Raw genomic sequence first — 27,762 nt, forward strand, 5'->3', positions numbered from 1 at the left:
AGATTGAAATTCATGGTGAAAACCTATCTGCAAATTGCCAGTGGCTATTGACTTTCTTGTAATATGATGACCTTATCAAGAACCATGACCGTGATTGTGTTTATATACAGATGAAATGGGTCTGAATTGGAAATCACTTCCTAGTAAATCTCTGGTTAGTCATAACGAGCATTTGGCTCCTGGGTTCAAAGAACGTGCCACAATGTTGGTGGGGAGAAATGCAACCGGAACTCATAAGTTGGAGTTATTGCTAATTGGTAAAACTAAAAATCCTTGTTCTTTCAAAAACATACATAAGCTACTGCTATTATAAAGAAGACAAAAAAAAGCCTGCATAGTTTTCCTTGACTGATACGACACTTGCTTCATACCCAAGGTGAATAGATTTCAACTTCGTACAAGAAAAGATGGAACCGTCATTTTATTGTTGGACAAAGCGAAGATACTTACCTGTAGCAAGTATTCTCCGAGGACAGAAGGCTGATTGTTCTCACATGTGTGTCGACGTCCGCATCAGCCCAGGAACCGGCGTTTTGCAACAGCAAAATATAAAAAAAGTTTTCCCAACGTCTTATGGCGCATGCATGGACTGATTTCCCGCCCACTGTGAGAGCACGTCTCCTCAGTTAAATCAAAAAGCAAATGAAATAACAGATAGCAACTCCAAAGAGGAGGTGGGAGGGTTTGTGAGAAAAATCAGCCTGCTGTCCTTGGAGAATACCTGCTACAGGTAAGTATCTTTGCTTTCTCTGAGGACAAGCAGGCTGCTTATTCTCACATGTGGGGTATCCTTAGCATCCAGGCTCACTCAAAATAATGAACATTGGTCAATTGGGCCTTGCAACGGCGAGGACATAACATAGATTAACCTGAAACTATATACAGCTAGCTGAGAGTGCAGCCTGGAACAGAACAAAAAAGAGCCTAGGAGGGTGGAGTTGGATTCTAAACCCCGAATAGATTCTGCAGCACTGACTGCCCAAACCGACTGTCGCGTCAGGTATCCTGCTGAAGGCAGTAGTGAGATGTGAATGTGTGGACTGATGGCCACGTTGCAGCTTTGCAAATCTCTTCAATGGAGGCTGACTTTCAATGAGCCACCGACGCAGCCATGGCTCTAACATTATGACCTGTGACATGACCCTCCAGAGTCAGCCCAGCTTGGGCATAAGTGAAGGAAATGCAATCTGCTAACCAATTGGAGATTGTGCGTTTTCCCATGGCGACTCCCCTCTTGTTGGGATTGAAAGAAACAAATAGCTGGGCGGAGTGTCTGAAGGGCTTTGTCCACTCCACGTAAAAGGCCAATGCTCTCTTGCAGTCCAAGGTGTGCAAACTGCTCTCGCCAGGGTGGGAATGAGGTCGGGGAAAAAATGTTGGCAAGACAATTGACTGGTTCAGATGGAACTCCAACACCACCTTTAGCAGGAACTTAGGGTGCATGCGGAGGACTACTCTGTTGTGATGAAACTTAGTATAAGGTGCATCAACTACCAACCACCAAGAAAATGACCTTCCAGGTCAAGTACTTCAGATGGCAGGAATTCAATGGCTCAAAAGGAGCTTTCATCAACTTGGTGAGAATGACATTGAGATCCTATGACACTGGTGGAGATTTGACAGGGGGCTTTGACAAAAGCAAACCTCTCATGAAGCGAACAACTAAAGGCTGTCCAGAGATAGGCTTACCCTCTACACACTGATGATAAGCACTAATTGCACTGAGGTGAACCCTTATGGAGTTGGTCTTGAGACCAGACTGACAAGTGTAAAAGGTATTTAAGCAGGGTCTGTGTAGAAAAGGAAAGAGGATCTAGGGCCTTGCTGTCACACCAGACGGCAAACCTCCTCCATTTGAAAGAGTAACACCTCTTCATGGAATCTTTCCTGGAAGCAAGCAAGACTCGGGATACACCCTCCAAAAAACCTTAAGGAAGCGAATTCTAAGCTCTCAACATCCAGGCCGTGAGAGCCAGAGACTGAAGGTTGGGATGTAGAAGCGACCCCTCGTTCTAAGTGATGAGGGTTGGAAAACAGTCCAATCTCCACGGTTCTTCGGAGGACAACTCCAGAAGAAGAGGGAACCAAATCTGGCACGGCCAGAAGGGAGCAATCAGGATCATGGTTCCGCGGTCTTGCTTGAGTTTCAGCAAAGTCTTCCCTACTAGATGTATGGGAGGATATGCATACAGAAGACCTGTTCCTCAATGTAGGAGAAAGGCATCTGATGCTAGTCTGTCGTGGGCCTGAAGCCTGGAACAGAACTCAGGGACCTTGTGATTGATGTGTCGAAGGAGATCGATGACAGTGCTTCTTCGCCTTCGCTCAACGCCCGTCATCAAGACTCCTCGGTACCGATGAGGACGACATGGAATCCTCACGTCTCCTCGGTGCCGGGTCCGACGAAGGTCGGTCCTGGGGGGCCTGCATAACAGGAGGCCTCAAGACAGGTGGAGACCCACTCAATCATTACAAGACAAAACGGACATCAAGGAGAAGTTAAGAAAAGGAGTGTCTAGGAAACATTTGGCAGAAAAATATGGTGTAGGAACATCAACAATATCTGCTCCCAGCGTGAGTTGGTCTCTCAGCAGCCATTACCTCTGATCCTGACGTCGATGCCTCCTTTGATGTCGACACTGTCGACCTTGGTATCAATATCGAAGGACCGGACCGAGCCCCCAAAAGATTTTGTCGCTGGGCTTCTTGAGACACTTGAGTCCGTTTCTTCATAAGAAGACAGACTACAAGCGGCTGGGCTATGGTTGGGCCCAAGGCACTGGATATACCACGAATGAGTATCAGTACTTGAGATGGTCCAGTTGCACCAAGTACAACGTTTGAAACTGCTGGGTGTCTTTGATGAAATGGAAGGAAAAACAGCTTTGGTGAAATCAAATGATGCGATTGTGCCAAAAAGAAGAGGGCAGAAAAAGGGGAGAAACCCGACCACGTAGCCTAAAGGCCGGCCGCGTTGAAAAAGAAATAAAACTTAAAATTGAGGAAGAAATACTAAATGAAAAATAAAAGGATAGAAAATCTTTCTTTTTTTTTTTTTAAACAAAGCGTGAAAAACTCGTGAAACGAAGGCTCTCTTCCTGGGCCTAAATGAGGAGCACAAGAGGAAGCTGCTGCACCTCGTCACGGAAAAAAAGAAACTGAGGAGATGTGCTCACGCGGCAGGCAGGAAATCAGTCCGTGCATGTGCGGTGCGCGCTGCACGCACACCAGAAGAATCTGGCAAATTTTTTTAATATTTTGCTCTATGGGTCAAGGAGTTATTGTTTCTTTGAAACAACTTTACAGGAAACAATTGTTACAAAAACTTCTATTGGCTGATATTGAAGATGAATGTGGCATGATTTAATTCATAAGAGAAACAAATATAAAAGATTGTTTGTACATGGTTGCTGATGCTTGGAATTTAGTTAAAAACCAAACCCCCCTAAAATGCATCGGACATTATTCTATACAAATCAGAAAGCTACAGAGAAGGAGACGAAGAAGCAGATGATGTCCTTAAAAATATGCTAGGGCACCTCCCTCCTCTTCCTACTGCGGTGGCTTCAGTCTATATCTCCCTCTTCAAACTGCCAGCAATAATCCAGGTTTCTCTCCCTACCCTCTGGCAATGTGTTAAACTTGGGCTTCTCCCCACCCATCACAGCCTCTCTCCTTATACTGCTGACAGTGCTTCATGCGGGAGAGGTTTATTTATTTATTTTATGATTCAGTTACTGCCTTTTTGAAAAATTTCATCCAATGAGGCATACAGCAGGTTAGAAATAATTGCTGGGCAGGCCAGATAAGACCTTTGGCGCACAGTATCAGAACCTGTGTTTTAGCTGTTAATTTTTCTGGGCTCATTTAGCATGAATCGTTTGAAAGCTTTGAAACTCAGCTTCTCAGAGGTAGGAGCCAATTTCTACAGGACAAATAGGTCCTAAGAAATTGGTGCTACATTCTCTGGTGATCAGGGCCGGTCTTAGCAAGTGCGGGACCCTATGCAGACCAATTTGATGGGGCCCCACCCTAGCTCCGCCCCCATCCTAGCTCCGCCCCCACATAACTCCAGGGCCGGCCACCCCTCCCTCCGAGCTCCCGGGCTGCTCCCTCCCAGCTCCAAGGCCCCCTTCCCCCCTAGGACCCCCAGCTCCAGGGCTTCTCCCCCCTAGGGCCCCCAGCTCCTAGGGCCCCCCTCCTCCCTCCCTTCCTCCCTCCCTCCCTCCAAGCTCCAAGGCCTCCCTCCCAGCTCCAAGGCCCCCCTTCCTGCCTCCCTCCCAGCTCCAAGCCCTCCTGGGCCCCCACTCCCTCCCAGCTCCAAGCCCTCCTAGGCAGCTCCAAGCCCTCCTAGGCCCCCCTCCCTCCCAGCTCCAAAGCCTCCCTCCCAGCTCCAAAGCCTCCCTCCCAGCTCCAAGGCCCTCCTCCCTGCCTCCCTTCCAGCTCCAAGGCCCCCCTCCCAGCTCCTGGGCACCTCCAAGGGCAGCTCCAAGCCCTCCCTCCCTCCCAGCTCCAAGCCCTCCTAGGCAGCTCCAAGCCCTCCTAGGCAGCTCCAAGCCCTCCTAGACAGCTCCAAGCCCTCCTAGGCCCCCCTCCCTCCCTCCCTCCCAGCTCCAAGGCCTCCTTCCCAGATCCAAGGCCCCTTCCCTGCCTCCCTCCCAGGCAGCTCCAAGGCCCCCCTCCCAGCTCCAAGGCACCTCCAAGCCCTCCCTCCTCCCAGCTCCAAGGCCCCCCTCCGTCTTGCTGAATTTTAAAGGTTACCTCGTCGACGTCGGGTTATAGTGCCGGCAGGTAACAGCAGCAGTCAGTGAAAAGTGTGCAATGGTGCAAGCTGCTCGGTGCTTCGGGAGCCTTCCTGTTCCTCGCTCAGCTCTGGTCCTGCCCACATGGGCAGGACCACAGCTGAGCAAGTGATAGGAAGGCTCCCGAAGCGCCACGCAGCTTGCACGCACGCACGCACGCACGCTGTTACCTGCTGGTGCTGTAACCACCCGACGTCGCCGAGGTAACCTTTAAAATTCAGATGGAGGGAGGGTGGGACGTCGGCCTTGGAGCTGGGAGGGAGGGACATCGACGACGCGTTTTTTAAAAAAAATTCAGAGGGAGGGACTGGAGCTTGAGTGGTCATGGCGGGCGACCTGAAGCGCGCCGCGCGGGGCCCCTCGAGCACGAGGCCCTATGCGGTCACCTTGTTCGCCTCGCCCTAAGACCGGCCCTGCTGGTGATTTACTTGTTGACAATTAACCAAAAGGATTCAGTCTTTGATAGTTTAAGAACCAAGGCCACGATATTCAGACCATGGGAGATAGCCGGGCTGTTCCTCGGTCAGCGCTAAACCTGGATATTCAATGTTGGTCTGTTTCCAGTGACCAGCATTGAATATCCAGTATAATTTTGACTGGTCCAATTTTAACCAGCCACACTGATATTCAGTGCTGGCCGCTTAAAGTGACACCGGCCAAAGTTATTCCACTTATTGTGGCGGCCAAAAATGGCCGCCAAACTTGGTCACTCTCACTTTAAAAATCGGCAGATAGCTGGTTATATTGCATGATATAACCAGCTATCTTTAAGCCACTAAGTGGCAATATTCAGTGACAGATAGCCAGCTATCTGATACTGAATATCGCTGGATAGATGCTTAAATGCCGTTTTAGCAGCCATTTTCATTTAAATATCGGGCAGCAAGTCTTTTGGCTAGAGTCTTTTGTGATGTAGGTTTCAGTACAGACAGTAGAGGGCACCTCCGCTTTGGCATCATACTGTCCTGACAAACTTATCTCTGTTTGAACATTTTCACCACCAGTATCAGGCTTGATCAAATTAAGCCCCCTCCACCCTGAAGCAACACATTGTGGGCTGTGAAGAGTTATTGATCCGTTATTCAACAGAGCCAAACCATACAAGAGGAGAAAATTCTTTTTCTTTCTCAGAAACCCAGAATGGTTCAATGGGAAGGACCTGCTCATGGTGCAAAAATACAAATGATATTCCCCACCACCACCACCAGAAAACTCCGCAAGAAGAATTCAGCTAACTACATTATATATAAGCATAAGTAACAAAAAAAAAAAAGTTAAAAGTTTACATGCACCAGTTTAGTGAATGTTAAAAAAAGATAAAGCCTGCATCTCCCTTCCAGTATATAACTCATCTAAACCTTGGATGAGGAGAGTAAGGGGCCTGTTTACTAAACTATAGTATAAGTTTGCGCTTATCATGCCTTAGACGCACAACTTAGCATGAGGTAAGGGTAAAGTGTTATCAGCAGGTTCCCATACAGTTATCACACAAAAATGTTCTTTAACACATGCATGTATTAAAGTTCGGTGTGCTAACCGAAATGTGCAGTCCACAACCCACACTAATAACATATTATACAATTACCTCATGAATTAGTATATGGCAACTGACATGCCAGTGCCTTCTATCTCGCTGCACCCTACGCCTGGAATGAACTTCCTGAGCCCCTACGTCTTGCCCCATCCTTGGCCACCTTTAAATCTAGACTGAAAACCCACCTCTTTAACATTGCTTTTGACTCGTAACCACTTGTAACCACTCGCCTCCACCTACCCTCCTCTCTTCCTTCCCGTTCACATTAATTGATTTGATTTGCTTACTTTATTTATTTTTTGTCTATTAGATTGTAAGCTCTTTGAGCAGGGACTGTCTTTCTTCTATGTTTGTACAGCGCTGCGTATGCCTTGTAGCGCTATAGAAATGCTAAATAGTAGTAGTAGTAGTAGTATTGTAGGCGTGAGTACCAGACCTTTCAGCCATGCTCCCTGATAGACATCACTTGGGACAGCTCTCCCTTCTGCACCAAGGACCCCACAGCAGCAAGCAGGCATGGGCCCTTCTCGCCTCTGGAGGTCAGTGCAGGGTAGAGAGGAAAGTAGGGAAATGACTTATAGATGCCGCGATTTCAATGTCAAAATTTGGTGCCCAAACAGCAGTACCTAAAAATCACAGGGGCCCAAATGGCAGCATTCATATTGCAGTGCCCAAAACTCAACTCCTGCTCCAAAACCCACCAGCAAGCTATATCTCCTTCAGCCTAAGACAGGCTTGGGGCTCTCTGTAGTATGGGGGCCGAGGGCAATTGCCTTGCTAGTACTCCCTAATGCTAGCCCTATATATTGTCACTGAAAAAAAACAAACAAAAAAGAAAATCACCTTGCGGATGTATTCTTGTAGCCTTTTCACACCATACATCCGGAACACAAACCACATCTTCAGGGAACGGAACCTGCGGCCCAAAGGTATCTGCCAGTGCTGCGGGGTAAGCAAATGCATTAGAATTAATTCCTTCTCTGCAACCCTTACCACAAAGTACATAACACTAGGGCTTCAGTCAATAAGCAGCTGCTGGATCTCAGTTTTATTTCTCTTATACATCAAGGTTATTTACTACTGCAGGTTGACTTTTCAAAAACTGGAAAATTCCTACAAACATAGCTATATAACATGGTTTCAAAAGGTCATTCTTTAACTATGCACCTATAAGTCACTTCCAAATATACATCAGGCCTGATTCATCAAGGTCTTTCCCCACAGACATGGAACTGACTAAGCCCCGGCACCACACTGCCACTGAGTAAAGGAATCAGAAGCCAAAGGAGACCTCAGAAAGAGAGAAACAGAGCTCCTGGAGGCCAATGCTCAAAGATTCGTGATAGAGAAAAATGACCATGAATCTAGCACAGAAAATTTGCAATGACATGTTCAAAATAATGAGCATGGAAATTCATGCTGCATTATAATTGCGGCAAATCTGCAGCACAACACAAAATATGTCAACTTTCCTGCCTGAGCCATGAGTGTTTTAGCATATGACTGAACTTCATAGTATGTAAAAAAAAAAAGGGGCTTATTTTGGGTCTTGCTTTTGAATTGATATGGCTTGTTTTGGGCTTGTTTTTTTTAAGGAAAGCACACTTGTTTTTCCACAACTATCTGGCAACACTGCTCTCTAGCCTCCAGGTCTTGACCTGCATCCTTCCCTTCTAGAAGGCAGCTCCATCTTGGTTCATTGTGAGCAGCTCCAGCTCTGCCCATTTCTGCCTGAAAAAGTACCCTCTTCATACCGATCCCTGCAATTCAAGCATTTCCCAATTCACCTTTAAGCCCAACAACTCCAGCATCTGCAACAGATGCAGAAACAAGCCCAGCAGCAGACCCAGAAACTCCATTCTTATTCCACTATCCTTTTTCCACCGCTTCAGACTTCATAAGCCTGTTCTATTCTGGTTTTCACTTGTTTCAATAAAGTTTGGAATTTCAGAAAATGAATCTCCATTTTGGAAATTGGGGCTAGCTTAGCTGACTGATTAGTAGTACACAAAATCTCATGGATTCTATATATGGTGACTACAATTACACGTGCAATTTGGCCATGCGTAACTTAATTGATTACATAGTAACATAGTAGATGGCGGCAGATAAAGACCTGTACGGTGTATCTGGTCTGCCCAACAAAATGAAATCATGGTATAAGGTATGATACGTTCACGATCTTGATTTGTGCTTGCCATTTTTAGGGCAAGGACAACAAGCCAATCGGCACTGATATAAGGATTAACAAGCTAATCAGCGCTGATAATTATCTACTAACAAGCAATCATCAGCACTAATTAGAATTTATGAGCAATAAAGTGTATTCTATAAAGTAGTGTGCACAAATTCTACTGTGTGTTTCTCAAAAGGGGATATGGCCAAAGGAAGAGCATTGGAGAGTCATGGGCATTCTGAAAATTTACACATAGTGTTATAGAATATGCTCAATCTGCGCCTGTTAGGCATGGTTATTTACACCAGGTTTTAGTTGGTGTAAATGACTGCACCTAAATTTTAGTCGTGGGGGTGGGCACTAAGCGTAATTTATAAACCACATCTAACTTTAGGTGTGTTTTATAGAATAGCACTAAGCAGGGGGTTTTTTCAGCACTGAATTTTTAGGTGCCATATATAGAATTCCCCCAATATATGCCATGACATTAGTACAGGGTTTGTACCAATAACCAAGTGTCAAGTTTTCAAGTTTATTATAATTTTGATATACCGCCTACCAGATAATATAATCTCTAGGTGGTCTGCAAGTAAATAATAAGATTAAGGCATTCAAAGAAATACAAAATAAAATAGGAAAGATAAAAGAAATCTCTTGCATTAACTGTTCACATTACCCATCTGTATATTTGTATCCCAAATGCAGGGTCCGATATAGATAGGCTGTGATAAGTAAGGGGGTGTCCTATACGGTGTAGGCCACTAGAGGGCGCTAGAAGAAGGTGGCAGTCGCTAGGACCGGGGAGAGCCCTGGGAGGCCCACAGGTGCAGGAGATTATGGGCTGGGTCCTGGGTGGCTAATTAACCACTTTATACCCCACCTGGGTTCTGAAAGGAGGGAAGTGAGCGGGCAGCCGGAGAAGAGAGAGCTCCTGAAAGATACTGGCTAACCGTATGGACTTGGGGGTGGACTGGGTGTCCAAAGGAGATCAGCAGTCTGAAAGTCCTGGGTAAGAAGTCCCTAAAGCATTAGAGTTTGTCTACAACTGTGTGTTCAAAGAGGGACTGTGTGTCCAAGAAGAAAGACTGTGTGTCTAGAACTGTGTGTTCAAAGAGGGACTGTGTGTCCAAAGTTCTGAGAGAAGCAGGCTGCAAAGCCTGGGGTTGAGAGTCCCCAAAAGTATTGGTATAGGACTGAGCCCATGTATCTGTGTGGGGAGGCTCAAGGGGAAGATCTATGAAAGCATAAAGTGTTAAGCTAGAAGAAGTGTGCCCAGGGGCTGGAATAAAGAGTTGCCTGCGAAATATGCAGTTGGTGAGACCTGCTTAATTTGCTGAGTGGAAACCAGGTCACCCTGAGTGAGAAGGGGTAGCACACTAATCTGCATATAATTTGCATATTGAGAACCAGGTCACCCTGAGTGAGAAGGGGGATATCACAAGGCGATTAAGAATTGGAAAATTTGTTTAAAAAATAAATGATGATTCTAAGTAAGTGGTAAATTATTCCATAATGTAGGTCTTAGAACACTAAAGACTTAGGAATGAATTGTTGCAAAATATACCTGGCAAATAAAAGGAATTACTAATAGATGCTGCTGCAATGAATGAAGAGAGTTTTGCACCTAAGATGTGCTTGGTTCGTATTTTGGACTAATTGAAGTGGCTTCATATCTCTTATACAAAAACTGGAGAACAACGCAAGACTAAAATGTGAATGACCTTTTGAATAACTGAAATATACAATTGAAATTTAACTTGATCATCAATCACAACAGCCAGACTTTTAAAGAGTTTATCATACTAATATATGTGCTGGCAATCATTAGAAAAGGAGGGAAAGAAAGCCACGGTGTCCGGGAGAATATAACAGCCTTAGTCATAATAGCATTAAGTTTCAACCTTTCTGAACGCAGCTAGCTTGCATTAGTATCGAGTTTAGTATTCAAAGATGAGATGGTCAATGCGTCTACGTGATCTAAAGCATAAGCGTGATCTACAGCGTAAGTAAATGAGGTAATTTCCAAACGTTGAATCAGAGTCATCAGAGGTGCCAAAAATATTAAATGTGGGGGCCAATATTGATCCTAGAGGCATTTTGCATGTACATGAATAGGCTGAAGATTGAGTATTATTCCATGAAACTACAGTATATTCAATATTCCTGACAAATAAGAACTGAAGAATATTGCTCCTCAATATTCTATACTGAAGGTGCTATTTTTTTGAAATATGCAGCTCTGTTATTCAATTGAGAAAGCTATTTTAGAAACCTTAGCTCTCTTCTTCTTACTTTCATCCTTATTATCCTCACTCTTTTTCTTCTCACGAACATCCTGATCTCTAGCTAAGAGAGAAAATATGTCTATATATTTCCCTCTCAATATTTTCCTGCGCATTTTCATTATAACCTAACTATAGTGTACTATATACACATATAGTATGAGTATCTTGTACTGAGCTTCTCACATTCTCAAAAACCCTAGAACTCCTTACAAACCCATCCTCTGCAGTTCCACTAGGCATTTGTTCAAAACTGCTTTCCAGTTATAATTTGTCCTTTTTTATTTCTGTTTTATGTTTTGATTGTAGACATGCTTTTATATATTGTTTTTGAGTAGTTTTATTTTATGCTATATTTATTGGTTCTAATTTATGTATGTTGCATTGCAACCTACCAAGAATATTAGGATAGTGTGGGATAGAATTCATCTCAGCCATATGTCTGGCTCACTCAAACATATTATTACTAGGAAACCTTAATCTGCATCTTGACGATCCAACTTCTCTGGCTACAATTCAATTTTTGGGGTTCCTTCATCTCTGGGATTTAACTTGTCCCAGTATTTACCCATCGCACACAAGAGGTCATTTGCTTGATCTTCTTGCCTATAAATTCTTTGACGACTTGATTTTCAAATTGGATAACATCAGATGGATTATAACACCCTGGTCTGATCATTTCAAATTGTAGTTCACTCTGCACTGGGCAACATTGGGAATATCGAAGCCAAATGTTCCAACTACTTATTACTCTCGAGACATTATTGACCCACAATTGTTTTGGCATTCTGTCTATAATCTTAACTGGGTGCTTCAACCTGCGTCATACAACTACCTCACTGCCTGGGAACAGCGATGTAGGCATGTTTTAGAGAATATAGCGCGTATTGTCACGCTTCTATCGGTACCTCTAGGTTAGTGAGCCCTTGGGCCACTGCCAAGGAGTGGCAGCGGCAGGAGAATCACCCAAACACAGGCCAGGCAGAACAGACGTCCCGGCAACCCCAGGCTGGAGCTTTCAGATGGAGGCTGCCGCCGAGGTAGCTCAGGCTGGCACCAGCTGGACCGGAAATAGCCCAAACTTCACCTGCACCTGACCGCCGTTCCTCAGGGGTTGAGCCCCGGAGTGCAGGCAAGCAGCAGGACTTACCGGACAGGGCAGGAAGGCAGAACTGCAGGGACCAGCAGGATAAAAGAACCAGGAACCCAGCCGGGTCTGGGCAGGCAGCAGACAGTAGAGTAACTCAGTAAACAAGCAGGGTCAAAACCTAAACCAGGAAAAACTCAGCAGCACTGCAAACGACTTCCACCAAAGGAAACTCCTCTGAGGACCTCTGTTGCAAGGCAACTAGGGACCTTCCCAGGTGGTTAATAAAGGCAGCCCACAAGGGAGTTCACCAGGTACGGGTACTGCTTAGTTCCAAAAAACTCCCAAAACAATCTGGAGGGCTGGAAGATGCGGACCGGACCAGCATATCTTCTAGAACATGGGAACTGATAAACTATCAATTCGCAGCATTCCCCAGGTCTAACCCCCGGGGATCGAGGTGACTGCGAGCCAGGAACCTGGGCACAACCGTGACACCTATGCAACTCAAAACGTCACATAACCGCAAATCTGCACCATGGTTTCACCAAGACTTGAAAGAGCTTAAGCTTAAAACAAGAAGGCTAGAAAGATCTTGGCGCAAACTAAGAACAGATCATGCATGGAATGCATGGAAGTTAAGTCATTGTAAACATAATTATGCAATCAAACAGGCAAAGTGCACATACTTCGCAGATAAATTGAAATCTATTGGCAAGGATGCACGAAAGTTGCAACATCTCCTAAACTTATTCCTTGATACCAGAAAGAGGTCGTCCTTACAAGCAGGGCTTTTGTTCTGCAGATGACCTTGCCACCTATTTTAATGATAAAATCAAAAAGTTGCGCGCATCTTTACACAGTAGTACAACGGCCATTGACGACTTCCTTGGTATACTTGACCCTTCTGCTGAACCGTACCCGGTGGATCGATCCTGGACTACTTTCTCAAGGCTGATAATCGACACTGTAATGAGAACACTTTCTAAGTTCGCTAAAAAGCTTTGTGGCCTTGATATCTGTCCAAATTATTTGTTAAAAGCTGCCCCGCATTGCTTCATTGCGGAGTTTACCACCTACTTAAACTTCATGCTTGGCAATGGATTTTTCCCCTCTGAACATGGACATATCCTCTTAACACCTATTCCTAAAAACCCAAAAATTAAAGCAGATGTCATATCCAACTATCGCCCTGTGGCATCTATTCCTTTATTTGTCAAAATGATGGAAAGTCTGGTTCATTCTCAGCTCATGGACTTTCTGACAAAATTCGACATCTTACACTACTGACAATCTGGGTTTTGTCCACATTTTAGCACTGAAACAGTGTTGGTTACCATTGTTTCAAATTTTAAAAGAGAAATTTGTGGCGGAAAATATTATTATTACAATTCGACATGTCCAGTGCATTTGACATGGTGGATCATGGGCTCTTAACCTATCTTATGGACACTTTTGGAATTGGAAGCAATGTGCTTAACTGGTTCAGTGGTTTTCTGGCTTCAAGAACTTACCAAGTCAAAGCTAACTCGACCATTTCCGCACCATGGGCTGCTCATTGTGGATCGCCTCTCTCTCCAACCCTATTCAATTTAATGATGACCCCTTTGGCGAAAGCGCTTGCCAAACAGGATCTCAATCCATTTATTTATGCAGATGACGTAACCATTTACATCCCTTTCAAAACCACGCTGACAGAGATTCATGAGAAGATTGAAGCTAGCATTTCAATCCTAACCTCTTGGGCACAAGTATTTCAGTATAAGATAAACAAAGACAAAACACATTATCTTGTGCTTTCTTCTCAGCACAATTAAGTAATCCCAACTTCACTTGATCTCAATGAATTTAAGCTGCCTATCTTAAATAGCCTAAAACTCCTTGGGGTCGAGCTAGACAACCACCTACTTATGGACAATCAAGTGAAGGTTGTCGTGAAGAGAATGTTTTTTGCAATGTGGCAGCTGAAGCGTATCAGACATTGCCTACCTAGAGATCTATTCCGCACTCTCGTTCACTGGCTGGTCCTTTCACACCTGGACTACTGTAGCGGGATTTATGCTGGTTGTCATGACTATTTACTAAAAAAAACTCCAGACAGCCCAGAACACGGCTGCTAGATTAGTGCTAGGCAAATCGCGCTTTGCCCATGCACAGTCATTGTGTTTTGACCTGCACTGGCTCCCTGTCAAAGATCACATCATCTTCAAAGTCTGCTCTTTAACGCACAAGATCGTATTTGGAGAGCCCCCAGAATACATGCTCGACCTAATTGATCTGCCCCTAAGAAATGCTTCGTCGTCGTCGCGCAACTTTCTCTGTCTACACTATCCCAGCAGCAGGAAAGTCAGATACAAACATATGTTTGCTTCGTCTTTCCCATATACCAGTGCTAAGACTTGGACTGAACTGCCAAAGCAATTAAAAGGGATATCAGACCATCAATTTTTTAAAAAGTTCTTAAAGACATTCCTATTTACGAAAGCCTACTCCATACCGAACTCCTCCATTGGACTCTCCCGTTGTTGTTTGAAGTGGGACTCTAACCCTATTGCACTTGTTGGACAGTTTTTCCTTCCCTTGTCTTTTCTGTGAATTTATCCCAGCTCTGTCTTCCTATGTTTATACCTTTCTTTTATTGTAATTTTTCTTGAACTACTGTACGCCACATTGTGCCTGCGCTTGTGGGAAAATGTGGGATAGAAATGCACTAAAATAAATAAATAAATAAATAAATAGGAATTTTCAAAATAAATAAACAAACCATTCAAGCGCTGCCTCTGTTATTATACCTATTTCTTGAAGTTTATGAAGTAGGACGGTATCGAATGATGCAGAAAGGTCTAATGAAAACAATGTAACTGTTTTTTCTTGATGTAATTTAGACAGATTAAATGTGTTTATACCCAGTAGTATGATCTCTGTAGAATGACTGTTGTGGAATCCACTTTAGTAAGGACACAGGGAATTGGTGTCATCAAAGAACTTCAGACGTTGATCAGTAATGACCCTTTCTGCTCATTTTGACAGGAAAGACTGATTTGCAATTGGCCTATATTTAGTGACATCAGAAGTACTCTTCTTAGTTTCTTTCAAAAAGGTGGATATTAGCTGTTTTCCATGCCTTTGGTACATTACTGTACTCCAAAGATAATACAACCATATTATATGAATATATGGTAGAAAAAGTGTTTCGAACTTCTTAATTAAAACAGAAAGAATGGGACTGAGTTTGTCCATACTGATATTAAGTGATTTTGAAGCTTTTTGAATATTCACTATAATAGGAATATTAAACTTTGTAAGAGAACTGCACAGGAACTGCTCTATAATAGAACACTTGGTTAAAAGTGACTCACAAGAAAGAAAAGTGGATGATGGCAATTGACTGAGCTTTGGCAGTGTGCATTAATGGCACCTGCACCTTTGCACTCATAACACACAGATTAGTTCTCTGAGAGGTTTTCTGAGCAGAGATTTTATTGGATGATTTTTCCCTGTTCACTGAAGATATTCTTATTGAATGTGAACATCGGTGCCATGATAATCGTGTGCACACTTTGAGACTCCTGAGACAGGCTTTGCAGCTGAAACACAGCCTGTATCAAGTCATTGTATTGCTTTAAAGAAATTTATTTTTTTTGTCGCCTCCATTGTTTTTTGCATTGCTTTGCAAAGTGTGGAGTTTTGTTTTTGGCCCAAGAAAAATTATCCATAAAGACTGCACCTGCTTTTCCTGTGTGAAATGTTTCCATCAGAAACAATGCATGTGGTTTTGATTCAACAAGACTCTCCATGTTTTCCAAAACCCCACCTTTTTCCTTCTTACTGTTAGCCAAGAGAAGTATACTGGATCGTTCAATACCTTTTTTTCTTCCTACTTGCAGCTGGTGGGCAGAAGTATGTGTGTTTGAGCTATTTTGCCTGTGGAAATGCCTGTCTTTATTGCCTTCTGTACTGTTGTGCTAGTGACTGTAATTGAATGTTTGTCCATCAGTTTAGTAAAACACAGCGGAATTCCCTTGGATTAAGCAGAATGATGCCAAGGGAGAAAACCAAGGCTAAGTACATCTGTGGCTTGGGTTGCTTAAGGGGGTCAGTTCAGTGCTAAGCATTTAAATAGTTATTAGGGGAAGCATGAATAAAATGACCAGATGTATCCCACATGGAATAGCATCAATACCTGTAAGTTTTGTATTATGTTTGCCTTACTTTGTTGTGAGGTAGCTGAATGATGTAAAGTGTGGCTTATTATTTATACTGAATTAGACCACGAAACAGATGTGTCCATTAGTTCAGCCTTGCAGGGTGGGGGTGGCAGCAGTTTTTCAGATTTTCACTCCACTTATATGCAGGGAGGAAAAATGTAACTTCAGGAAGGGTGCACTGTTTACTCAGGCACCTAAACATGATTCCCTGAAGACTGGGGGGGGGGGGGGGGGGGGGGGGGGGGAATATTAAATACTTATGTTCTAATCAATAAATAGTGTATAAGAAAGTTCTATGATATGTGGATTATGGAAAGGAACAGGCTAGGGAGTAGTTTAAGGTAATACTTCTTTACAGAGAGGGTGGTGGGTGAATGAATGGGCAGCCTCCTGACATAGATGGTGGGGAACCAAGAGACAGGTCAACTGGCCCCTAAGTGATGGCAAAGAGTATAAAACAGAAGATCAGAATTTTCAAGTTGCCCAGTTCCAAGAGGGAGACTCTTTGGCCAGTCCTGGTTTTGAACTTATATCCCAAAGGAGTGCAGTATTCATAGCTCCCAGTTCTACCTACTGAAATCAGTGCTGCAGGCCCCATAATGCACCAGGTTGAAAATGCCAGAAATCCAGAAATGGCTAGGACTAGTTCAGATACAGCTATTGATTATTGATTCCAGATTTTCAGCACAGGCTGATTCTGCCTTGGTTTTACCCCATAGCCTGTATGGACTTGCAGTCATGCTTGTCTTAGGAAAATTAATCCGGACACCCACACTACAAGCACATGCAAGAAGCAGGATAAAAAAGGACCAAATTGGCCTTTCATGTAATAACGGAGCCAGCTGGTAATCTGAAGTAGAGTCTCTGATTGTGCAGCGACAGGGAAAGGGTAGGAAGGAGAGGCCTGGCACTCCTGAACTGCCATCAGTTTCTGTGTTTACCACATAGCAGGAAATTTGCTACGGCTGAGTGACCTGTATAAGCACTCATCTGTACGTGGAAGGGCATTTTCAATATGATGTCCAAATCCGATTTTGGACATTTTGCAAAAAAACGTCCAAAAATCCAGTGCCAAATATGGTCATTTTCAAACCAGAAAAACTTCTATATTTTTGGTTTGAAAATTGCCCTATTTTAGAAGTTTTTGTGCTCAATACATCTTTCTTTAAGGACCATTTTCAAACAAAAATTTCCAAAGGAAAAACGCACAAAAACAAGCCATTGGGATGTCTGGGGACCAGCAGGCTTATTAGACTGGCCTCACAGACATTTCAGCAGAGCAGTGGGGCAGTCTAGGGGGCACTGCAGTGGACTTCACATAAAAGGTCCCAGGTACACATCACATCATAACCTTTTTATACAGACCTGCCAAGTTTCCTGCTTTCATTAGGAGACTCCCGCTTTCGTAGATCATCTCCCGTACTCCCTCCAGGAGCTGGGATCTCCTGCTGAACAGCCTCCATTTCCAGCTACAGCAGGAAATGATTTCATTAAACGTTATCTCCTGCTGCCGCAGCAGGATGTTTCATGAAGGCGTCTCCTGCTGTCTCAGAAAAGGGAGGCTACTTTTGGTGCTCCTGGCTGCAAATCGCAGTTTGCCGGGGTGGAGCTGTGAGCAGTTCTGGGTGGAGTTATGGACGGGCTGGGCAGAGCTGTAGGAGATTCTGGGCAGAGTTATGGGTGGGTTGGGCGGAGCAAGATGGAGCTATGGGCAGACCCTAAATCTCCTGCTCAGAAGGCTGACCTCCTTGGTAGCTCTGCCATCTAGGAATAGCAAAAATTGTACTATACTCAACTGTGCACAACTACAGTAGCCCTTATGCCTGAAGGTGTCAACTATATGTGGTCTCAGTAGGTATTTTGTGGGTTTGGGGGCACTCACACTTTCCACCCCAAGTTTAATAGATAATGGGCTTGGGTCCCCTTCTCTACAGTCCACTGAACTGACCACTAGACTACTCCAGGGACCTGCTTGCTGCTCTAAGAGGAATGGCCATTACATCTGCAGCTGTCATAGAGCCTGGTATGTACTGTCACTTTCACCTCTTAAGGGGGTAGGAGGGAGTTAGTGACCACTGGAGGATTAATGGGGGGGGGGGGGTCATACCTTTATCCCTCCACTGGTCATTTGGTCAGTGTAGGCACCTTTTTGGACGTACCAAACAGGCCTAACCAAACACACACTATTTTTTGCCCTGAACATTTTTACAATGTTCCATTATTGCAGAAAAATGTCCAAATTGTAAGTCTGCCCTAGTCCTGCCCACAGCACACATCCAACATGCCCCCTTGAGATGTAGACGTCTAAAAAAATAGAAAACATCTAAAAAATAGTTTTGAAAATAGCAATTTGCCATTTTTTGGATGTTTTTCTGTTTTGAAAATGAGTCCCATAATGTCATACTCACCCTGTAATCTGTGATGATCCCTGAAATAAACAAGGAAACATTAATGTTTTAATGAAGCAAAAGACATTTTGTTTAACAATAATAACTTAGGCATTCACACCATTCAAAAATCCTTGCATTCCACAACTTACATCAGGGCTGGCTTTAACCATTGAACCAAGTGAGGCTCTGGCCCAGGGCACCAGCAATTAAGGGTGTCAATATACTCAGCTTCTGACCTCACCTTGTCTACAGGTTAAGCCTTTTTATTTTATTTTTTTTGTTACATTTGTACCCCGTGCTTTCCCACTCGTGGCAGGCTCAATGCGGCTTACATATTGAGGCAGCTTGGGCAGAGAAATCATATTAATTTTAACTTTTCAGTCCTGCAAGTGGAAGAATGCCATCTGGGTTTAATTACTCAGAAGTCTAGCTTTTGCTAGACTAGAGGTTAGAAAGGTCAGTGAGAAATGAAACTTTCTTTGTCCCTTTTTGAGTGATGGATTGTTAAGGCTAGTTCATATTTACCACCTCTGGATGCCATTCAATCTCGAGGGGATCAGCAAGCAAGGCATACTGCAGTTTTAAAAGAGTAGGCTGAATGCTGTTTAAATAATTCTAGATGATTTAGATTTTGTCTTATAAGGAATTCTGATTTCTGCTTATTTTAGAATATGTTTTATTCTGTTTAATTAATAAGTTCTATTTCTATGTAGAATATCTTTTCAATCCAGTGTCTGACTTTTCAAGTGAGCTTTGTCTGCAGTTTAAGAGGTCATCATCTGGTTTGAATTATCCACAGTCCTAGCGAGTTCTGTGTATGAAGCTAGGTGAAAGAGGTCAGGACAAGTCAACTCTCTTCTCCTTGATGGATTAGCTAAATGTAGGACTGGTCTCCTGAAAGTAATAACAAACCATGTCTGTGTGCCATTAAGCAAGACTGGCCCCTTGGCCCCTTGACCCCTTAATGAATGCCAAAACCCAGTTAGTATGAAGTTGATTGGGAATCTGATTATGAGAAATAATAATAAAATACAGGAGATAGGTGCCACATTGTCTAGTTTGAGAGGCCCCAGGTCATAGGTTAGTTTAGGAAATATCTCAAACCTATGTAACTGATATTTTTAAGTAATGTGTAAGTAATAATTAGTTCAAGACAGGGTAATCAATCTATTCTTTACCATCTGGTGAGAAATGGGGGCTAGAGAGGTGTAGGACCCTATATAACTGAGAGCAGAAGCAGCTTACGTTAGAAGAAGAGAAGGAGCTGAGACGAGAGAGAGAGCTCAGAAGAAGAGACACAGAAGGACAGGACACAGAGAAAGCTAGAGCTGATGTCCTACTTTGTTTGCTGGCAAATAAAGAAGATTTCTCTCTCATTCTGGTGTGTGGTGTTTGACTCCTGAAGTACCACAGATTCTGCTAACAATAGTGGTAATTCCTGCAACAATATTGTATACAGGTACTTATTTGTACCTGGGGCAATGGAGGGTTAAGTGACTTGCCCAGAGTCACAAGGAGCTGCCTGTGCCTGAAGTGGGAATCGAACTCAGTTCCTCAGTTCCCAGGACCAAAGTCCACCACCCTAACTTTCTTTCCCTCTCTGATGGTTTGGCACTGCTCCCTCACCTCACTCCTCCATAGTCCTGTAAAGTTTACGTCAGTCACCACTGTCAGCAGCAGCAGCATGACAGATTGCCTTCGACCAGCCCTAAGTCTTCCCTCTGCCATTTCCTGTGTCCTCTTGTAGGCAGCACATGGCAGAGAGAAGACCCAGGAGCTGGCCAAAGGCAGCCTGTAATGCTGCTGCCACCAGTGACCGACATAAACTTTACAGGACTGTGGAGGAGTAATCGAGGTGAGGGAGCAGTGCTGTACCCATGGGGAGGGGGACAGAGAAAGGGGAAAACGAGACTGGTCCAGGGGGGGAGGGAGAGATGCTGGCCCAATGGATGGAGAGATGCCAAAACTGTTGGGGGGGGGGAGGGGTAGGAGGTACTGAAGTGATGCAATAGGGGGGCATCACCAAAGCAAGTTAGCTCAGGGCACCATTATCTCTTCAGCCAACCCTGACTTATATACTTTCAACAATTAAATTTAAATATCACAATTTTCATTAAGTGGCATATCAAGCCTACAGCTTTACTAACTTTAACATTTAGTCATTGTTTAATAATCAATGACATATCTAATTACTTAACTATGATATGACCAGACAGTTCTGTACTAGTCAATCTAAGTACTCATCATATAACTCCACTTGTACCCCCACTCTGCAGTGATACAAGACTGAAGATCATTCCCACTTCACACCTCGAATATTGTGTTCAATTCTGGTCACCGCTTCTCAAAAAAGATATAGCAAAATTAGAAAATGTACAGAGAAGGGCAACAAGGCTGAAGCGGCTAGGGCTCTTCAGCTTGGAGAAAAGACGGCTGAGGGAAAATATGATAGAAGTCTATAAAATAATGAATGGAGTGGAATGGGTAGACATAAATTGTTTGTTTACTCTTTCCAAAAATACTAGGACTAGGGGGCATGCAATGAAGCTACAAAGTAGTATATTTAAAACAAATCGGAGAAAATGTTTCTTCACTCAACGTGTAATTAAACTCTGGAATTCGTTGCTAGAGAATGTGGTAAAGGTGGTTAGCTTAGCGAGGTTTAAAAGGTTTGGATGGCTTCCTAAAGGAAAAGTACATAGACCATTATTAAAATGACTTGGGTACAATCCACTGCTTATTTTTGGGATAAGCAACATAAAATGTGTTGAACCTTTTTGGGATCTTGTCAGGTATTTGTGACCTGGAATGGCCACTACTGGAAACAGGATGCTGGGCTTGATAGACCTTTGATCTGCCCCAGAGTGGCAATAGTTATATACTTATGTGTGGCAATACTTTCTTCTTTTGTCCACCAATCCTGCCCTGTAAGCATGGTGGTGTCACATGTGCTTTTCTGCCAAAAGTGGGGACTGCTACTGCATGTCCCCAACTTCCCATTAAACTTTAACTGCAACCAGTGATTTACCACAGCCTTCTAATACATCTTGAATGCTCCTTAAAAATATATACCGACCAATATCTGATAAGTGCGTTCCATCTTTACGATATAATCCTGGACAATTAGCTGTTAATAAATCATGGGAAAGCATCAAACCTTTACACAACAAATTTTGAAACTTCCACATTTATACATTTCCTCATTTTTTAAAATTGCTTTTGGCCATTTCGCATCTCTCCAAACTCTGCACAGACCAAATAATAAGGACTTCAGAAAAATAACAACGGATAGAAAATATGTCACTTATCATCTGATGATTTAAGTCTACACCCTTCATATAGCACATGTCATTTCCTCCACGATAAATGAAAGTACAAGAAGGAATAGAATAACATCTATAGTCTAATAATAAAGGCAACAGCTGGGCCCAAAGCATTCCTCTAATCCCCAACCATAGTAAACACATGTTATAAGGAGCAAGCCCCAGTTGCAGTCCCCAATTTGATTCAGATGCTCTTTTCCTGGTCCAGAACATATGAGAGTGACCACATATCCAAACAAGAAATTCATGAGCTTGTAACCCTGCTTGCATAGAAAAAGAATAAACAAAATTATCTTATATATGTCAAAAAGGCATTTGAATGCCAACACCCAATTTTCTTTATCGCATGCATAGAAAAACCCTGATAAGCAGCAAATGAAGCAGCCCCAATTCTGAATGAATGAGTACCAAAGAATTTAAAATTTTAAAAAAAAATCTCCAAACACCTCTTCAAAATGGCAGTGAATTGGAATCTAGTAAGAGGTGAAGCATCACTATGACAAAGCCAATATAGCCCCCTATTCTCACTCAAACACAAAAAAGCTTTTGCACAATTCACTGAACGAATCATTCGATCTCTGACATCAAGTTTTTAGTTTTCAAAACATTCACGAAAAAATGGAGAGGTGGCGATTTAGATGCTCAACTACTACGTGAGGAACAGAAGCTTATTTATGAGTTCCAGACTTTGACCCCTAAAGGTTTAAACAAAGAATTGATTTCCATCCTTTTATTGAACACTTTTCACATTCATGTAAACACTAATTCACCCAGTTTTTTATATAATTAATCTTTTGCTAACGTAGTCTATGTTTTCAGCCATATTATAGTGTACCCCTACATAGTTCCCTTTTCTGCTGAAGTCTTTACCTATGCAAACCATATTGTTCCCTACATATATTTTTCAAATTAATCCATCCGACTTTTCCAATTAATCGATTATACACATCTTCTATCGCTTTATATATTTTCCTGGGATGCATCAGCCCCTTTTTTAATTTTTTCTTTTTTGGTTAAGTTCACAAACCTTGGAGATGTGTTCAAAATACGTGTTATAATTAAGAATTTATTTTGCAATTACTATTTGTTCCTTTTTTCTTTTTTATTGTTCATCATATACTATCCACTTTTTTTCTCACCTTTTTTCATTTTTTTATTTTTTCCAGTATTTACTTCACTTTAGCTTCCCTATTACCCATTCTGCTGATTTCTTAATGTAGTACACTGCTTTTCCTCTATTATACTAATTTTTCAGTTATCACATGTGGTGTATCAAGCTCCTGTTTGTTTTTTGTTTTCTGTTTCATTTTGCATCATTTTTTATCCCTTTCGACCATGTTTCTGGCCCTTTTCCTCTTCTTAACTCCCTTTCCTCCCCCCTTTTTTTTCTTTCTCCTTTTTTCCTTCCTTTTTTCTTTTTTTTCCGTCTTTCCGCCCTTCCCCCCTTTTTTATCCTCTTCTTCCTTTTCTTTACACCATTTTTTTCCATTTTCATGTCCATTTCATCATATCTTTTCTGATTGTCCATGTATCTTTAGAATTTTTCATGTTCAGAGTCACTGACAGGGTAATTATTCTATTATTCTTTACCTTTTATATCATATTTATTGTTTTTCTTATCCCTCCTCTTTTTTTCATTTTCACAATCATTACTGCTTTCTACATCATGGGACAGTTTTTTTCATTCATTCATATACTCCTAGTTTCTAAGAGCCGTCATCTACACATAGTTTCTCTTTTCTTTTCTTCAGTACCGTCATCGCTTCACACATCAGGTCATTCAATCAGTGAATTAACCAGGAAGTACTTCTTGTTTTTTTCTCTCAATCTAGTGTGTCAACATTCTAACACCATAATCTGTTCTTTGTTCAGTGCCTTCCCCCCCTCCCCCCACTTTTTTCCTATTTCATTTTTTTATTTTAAAGTTATGGTTTCACTTTTTAACTCAATCACCCCTGACCAGCGTGGGCAGATGGGAAAAATTTTCCCCACCCAAAATCGGCCCTAAACCAGCCCAAAACCCACCCAAAGTCAAACCCCACCTCCAACGTCACCGCCCCCGCCCCCAATGTCACTGCCCCTGATGTCACCTCTGATGTCATTAGCCCTGCCCCTGACATCACCTCTGATGTCATTAACCCCGCCCCTGATGTCAACCCTACCCCGGAAAAGCTTCTATTGGACCAAATTGGACCAATAGAAGCCCCGGAAAAGCTTCTATTGGACCAAATTGGACCAATAGAAGCCCCCGAAAAAAAGCGCAAACCCCGCACAGCTGCAACGAAAAAGAAGCCCAATTTCCTGCAGCCTGCAGCCTTCGAAAATTTCCAGCATCCTGGCTTAAAAACCAGCCCAATTGGGTGGGAAACCCACCCATCTGGCAACGCTGCCCCTGACGTCATTTCCGACTAGCTTTTAAAGGCAAAAGAGTTCCTTTCATGCTTTTTACGACACTCGATTTGTCTACTAGCAAGCTTATCACCAAAGGTCTTTCTAAAGGTAAATTATTGACTTGCTCGTCTTTCCTTCATTAAGCTACCAGCAGGAGAGCTTTTATTGTCAAGCTCCACTGTGTTTATTTTTCTCTTCTTTCTGCTCCCCTGCCATTTCCTGCAATTGCTTCTAAACTATTCCACTGGTTCTTTCCTTGTTAACAGACCTGTACAACAGATCATCATATCACCTGCTACCGGCTGCACATATCAGCTGTTCTTCCTGGCGTCTGAGGTTAGTATAACACTGATTTGTTTTTGTGTATCTCTTAGTGCAATACCCTTTACAGATCACTATTTCAATCACTTTTTACTGTGTTTTATTTTTACTTTTACATGTATTTCTTCATTCCTGTGCATTTATAGACTCAATAAACGACACGTTATTGAGCAAGGTCAGTAATATCTTTCATTTTACGTATGGTTTTACTTCCCAGCTAACATGGTACCCACAACCAAGCGTGCATGCTATCGATAACAGCATCAACACACATAGAAGCATGTCTCGTTATAACATCTCAATATTCTGTTTCTATAACAATGCATGCATGGCATTGATAATACCATCTGTAATACATAGAAGCACGTCCTGTTAATGCAATCCTAGTTCTTTTTCTTTTTATCTTTTTATTTATTATTATTATTTTTTTTTTATTATTTTGTATTTTGTATTTCATTTTATGGTTTCTCTATTCCACACTTCTTACGTTCATTTATTTCCCCCTCATGTTACTATTCCTCTTCTTCTCTTTTCTTCTTTCTCCTTCCTCTGTTTTTCTCATTCCTTCATATTTTCCTTTTTTCCTTCCCCCCTTCCTTTTTTTCCTTTCCACTTTTTTCTCCCCCTTTCCCCTCCCCTGCCTACTCTATCTTCCTCGTTCCTTCCCTCTCCCCCATTTTTTGCCAGCACATTCTTTTTTTCTTTATTTTACTTTAATTTTTATTATTTTCATTTTTCATTTTATTATCTTTCAGGTTCCTTTTTTCAATATTATTTTCAATGCATCTAACTTCTTGCAAGCTCCTTTTTAAACTTTTAAAACTTTTTTCACGTCCCCACGTCGTCATGGTTGGATCATCTTTTTTCTAATCAGTTTTATAAGGGATGCATAGGTACAGACACAATTATGTTTCTAATAAAAAATGTCAGTACACTACACATCATAGGATTTCTTTTAATACACAATTTCATTCATATGTCCTGTATGCCTAGTTCCCATTTTATTTATTTATTTATTCATGCGTTTATATGGATTTTATTGTACATATGTTTCATGCAGCATTAGCATTCTTTGAGAACATCGCATATGAGAATATATATTTATGTAAATATATTTATGTCTTCAGAAAATGTTAGCACACTATCCTGCTTATCTTCGAAAGAGAAAAACGCCTATAGTGTGACCTAAATCAGGAGATAGACGTTTATCTCGCAAAGGCGCCCAAATCGGTATAATCAAAAGCCGATTTTGGGCGTTTCCAACTGCACTCCGTCGCGGAAACGAATAAAGTTGACGGGGGCGTGTCGAAGGCGTGATGGAGGCGGAACTGGGACGTGGTTATCAGCCGAGGAGAGGTGGGCGTCTTTAGCTGATAATCGAGAGAAAAAAGGCGTTTTGAATGCAATTTTGGGTCACTTTTTTTGGACCCTTTTTTTTCACGAACAAGTCCCAAAAAAGTGCCCCAACTGCCCAGATGACCACTGGAGGGAATCGGGGATGACCTCCCCGGACTCCCCCAGTGGTCACTAACCCCCTCCCACCAAAAACACCCCACTTTACAAACTTTTTTTCCAGCCTGTATGCCAGCCTCAAATGCCGTACCCACCTCCATGACAGCAGAATGTGTTCATCAGCATTGCATTGTGGTGGGTGTAGGGTATTGGGCTCCGTGATTTCATTAGCTTGTGTTACAGACTCACGATGTTGGTAGTTGGTAGGCTCTTCTCCCATGGTGCTTTTCCCCCTGCCTACTGGGTCAGAGTGTGCCCTGTTGTGTTTCCTGTTGTAGTCCATGCGGTAGTGGCCATTTTTGTAAGCCAGTTTTAATTCCCTTTCCTGTGTTAGCCACGTTACAGAACTTAGTTCTTACCTTGAATGTGGCTGAAAGAGGGCATTGTACAGCATTCTGCCAGCTCTGACCTACTGCTCATCTCAGTACCAGGGAGACTCGTTGCCAGTGGGGCACAACCTCTGATTGGCAGTTAACTGTGAGTAAACGCGGTTATTCCAATAAAGGACGTTTTTGGAGACATTAGTCTTCAGGTGTCAACTGGTGTGCCAATGTTATACAGCAGCAACAAGTCCTAGAGGCCTGCGTGTATGCAGGTCCCTGGAGCACTTTTAGTGGGTACCGCAGTGCACTTCAGCCAGGTGGCCCCAGGCCCATCCCCCCCCACCTGTAACACTTGTGCTGGTAAATGGGAGGCCTCCAAAACCCACTGTATCCACATGTAGGTGCCCCCTTTCACCTCTAAGAGCTATGGTAGTGTTGTACATTTGTGGGTAGTGGGTTTTGGGGGAGGGGGGTTGGGAGCTCAGCACCCATGGTAAGGGAGCTATGCATGTGGGAGCTTTTTCTGAAGTCCACCGCACTGACCTAGGGTGCCCAGTTGGTGTCCTGGCATATCAGGGGGGCCAGTGTACTATCAATCCTGTCCCCTCCCACGACCAAATGGCTCGGATTAGGACGTTTTTGAGCTGGGCGTTTTTAGTTTCCATTATCACTAAAAAAAACAAACGCCCAGCTCAAAAACGTCCATTTTTTTCGAAAATACGGTTCGGCCCGCCCCTTCACGGACCCGTTCTCGGAGATAATCGCCCATGGAGATAGGCGTTTCCGTTCGATTATAGGATATCCTCTTAATACACAATTTTATTCACATGTCCTGTATGCCTAGTCCCTTTTTCATTTATTCATGTGTTTATATAGATTTTACTGCACAGATGTTTTATGCAACATTAGCATTTTATGGGAATATTGTACATGCGAATATGTAATTATGAAAAAATTTTCAGTTTTCATTATAAGCTTACTTTTCATTATAAGCTTACCGCCCGTAACTATACACATCATAGCATATCCTTCCAATATAATATTTCATTCATATGCTTTGTACGTCTAGTCCCTATTCTATTCATTATTTATATGTATTTTATTGCACGCATTGTTCTTGCAATATTTAGCACTTTATGAGAACATTGTATATGCGAACACATTTTTTGATGTTTAGCAAATGATGTTATTCCCATATTTTATCTTTTGATTTTGTTTTTTATCATATGTTATTGCTTTACTGTGGTTTTTTTTATCATATATGGTTTGTTTTTACTTAATTTTTCTTTATTTGCATATGTATGTTTTTATAGACTCCTGATGCAGGCCTGACGGCCGAAACACAACAGTTGTGTCGAGTCTTTTCATCAATAAACAAGCTTTTTTTTTTTTAAATTTTTTATTTATAAATTT

General features: G+C 42.6%; 1 protein-coding gene and 1 long non-coding RNA gene across 2 annotated transcripts in view; one reads left to right on the top strand and one right to left on the bottom strand.

Moving 5' to 3' along the window:
* DDC (dopa decarboxylase) overlaps window positions 1–27,762 on the bottom strand; it is a 438,446-nt gene that overhangs the window by 45,537 nt on the left and 365,147 nt on the right. Inside the window, 2 exon segments of the mRNA XM_030209542.1 lie at window positions 7,180–7,278; window positions 18,498–18,517. Coding sequence (XP_030065402.1) covers window positions 7,180–7,278; window positions 18,498–18,517 — 119 coding nt within the window.
* On the top strand, window positions 24,488–27,713 carry LOC115474192. The gene is made up of 4 exons (XR_003942824.1): window positions 24,488–24,529; window positions 24,661–24,689; window positions 25,716–25,717; window positions 27,676–27,713. It is a non-coding gene; the product is annotated as an uncharacterized LOC115474192 (long non-coding RNA).

This window comes from Microcaecilia unicolor, chromosome 1, assembly GCF_901765095.1.
Source record: "Microcaecilia unicolor chromosome 1, aMicUni1.1, whole genome shotgun sequence".
Taxonomy (NCBI): domain Eukaryota; kingdom Metazoa; phylum Chordata; class Amphibia; order Gymnophiona; family Siphonopidae; genus Microcaecilia; species Microcaecilia unicolor.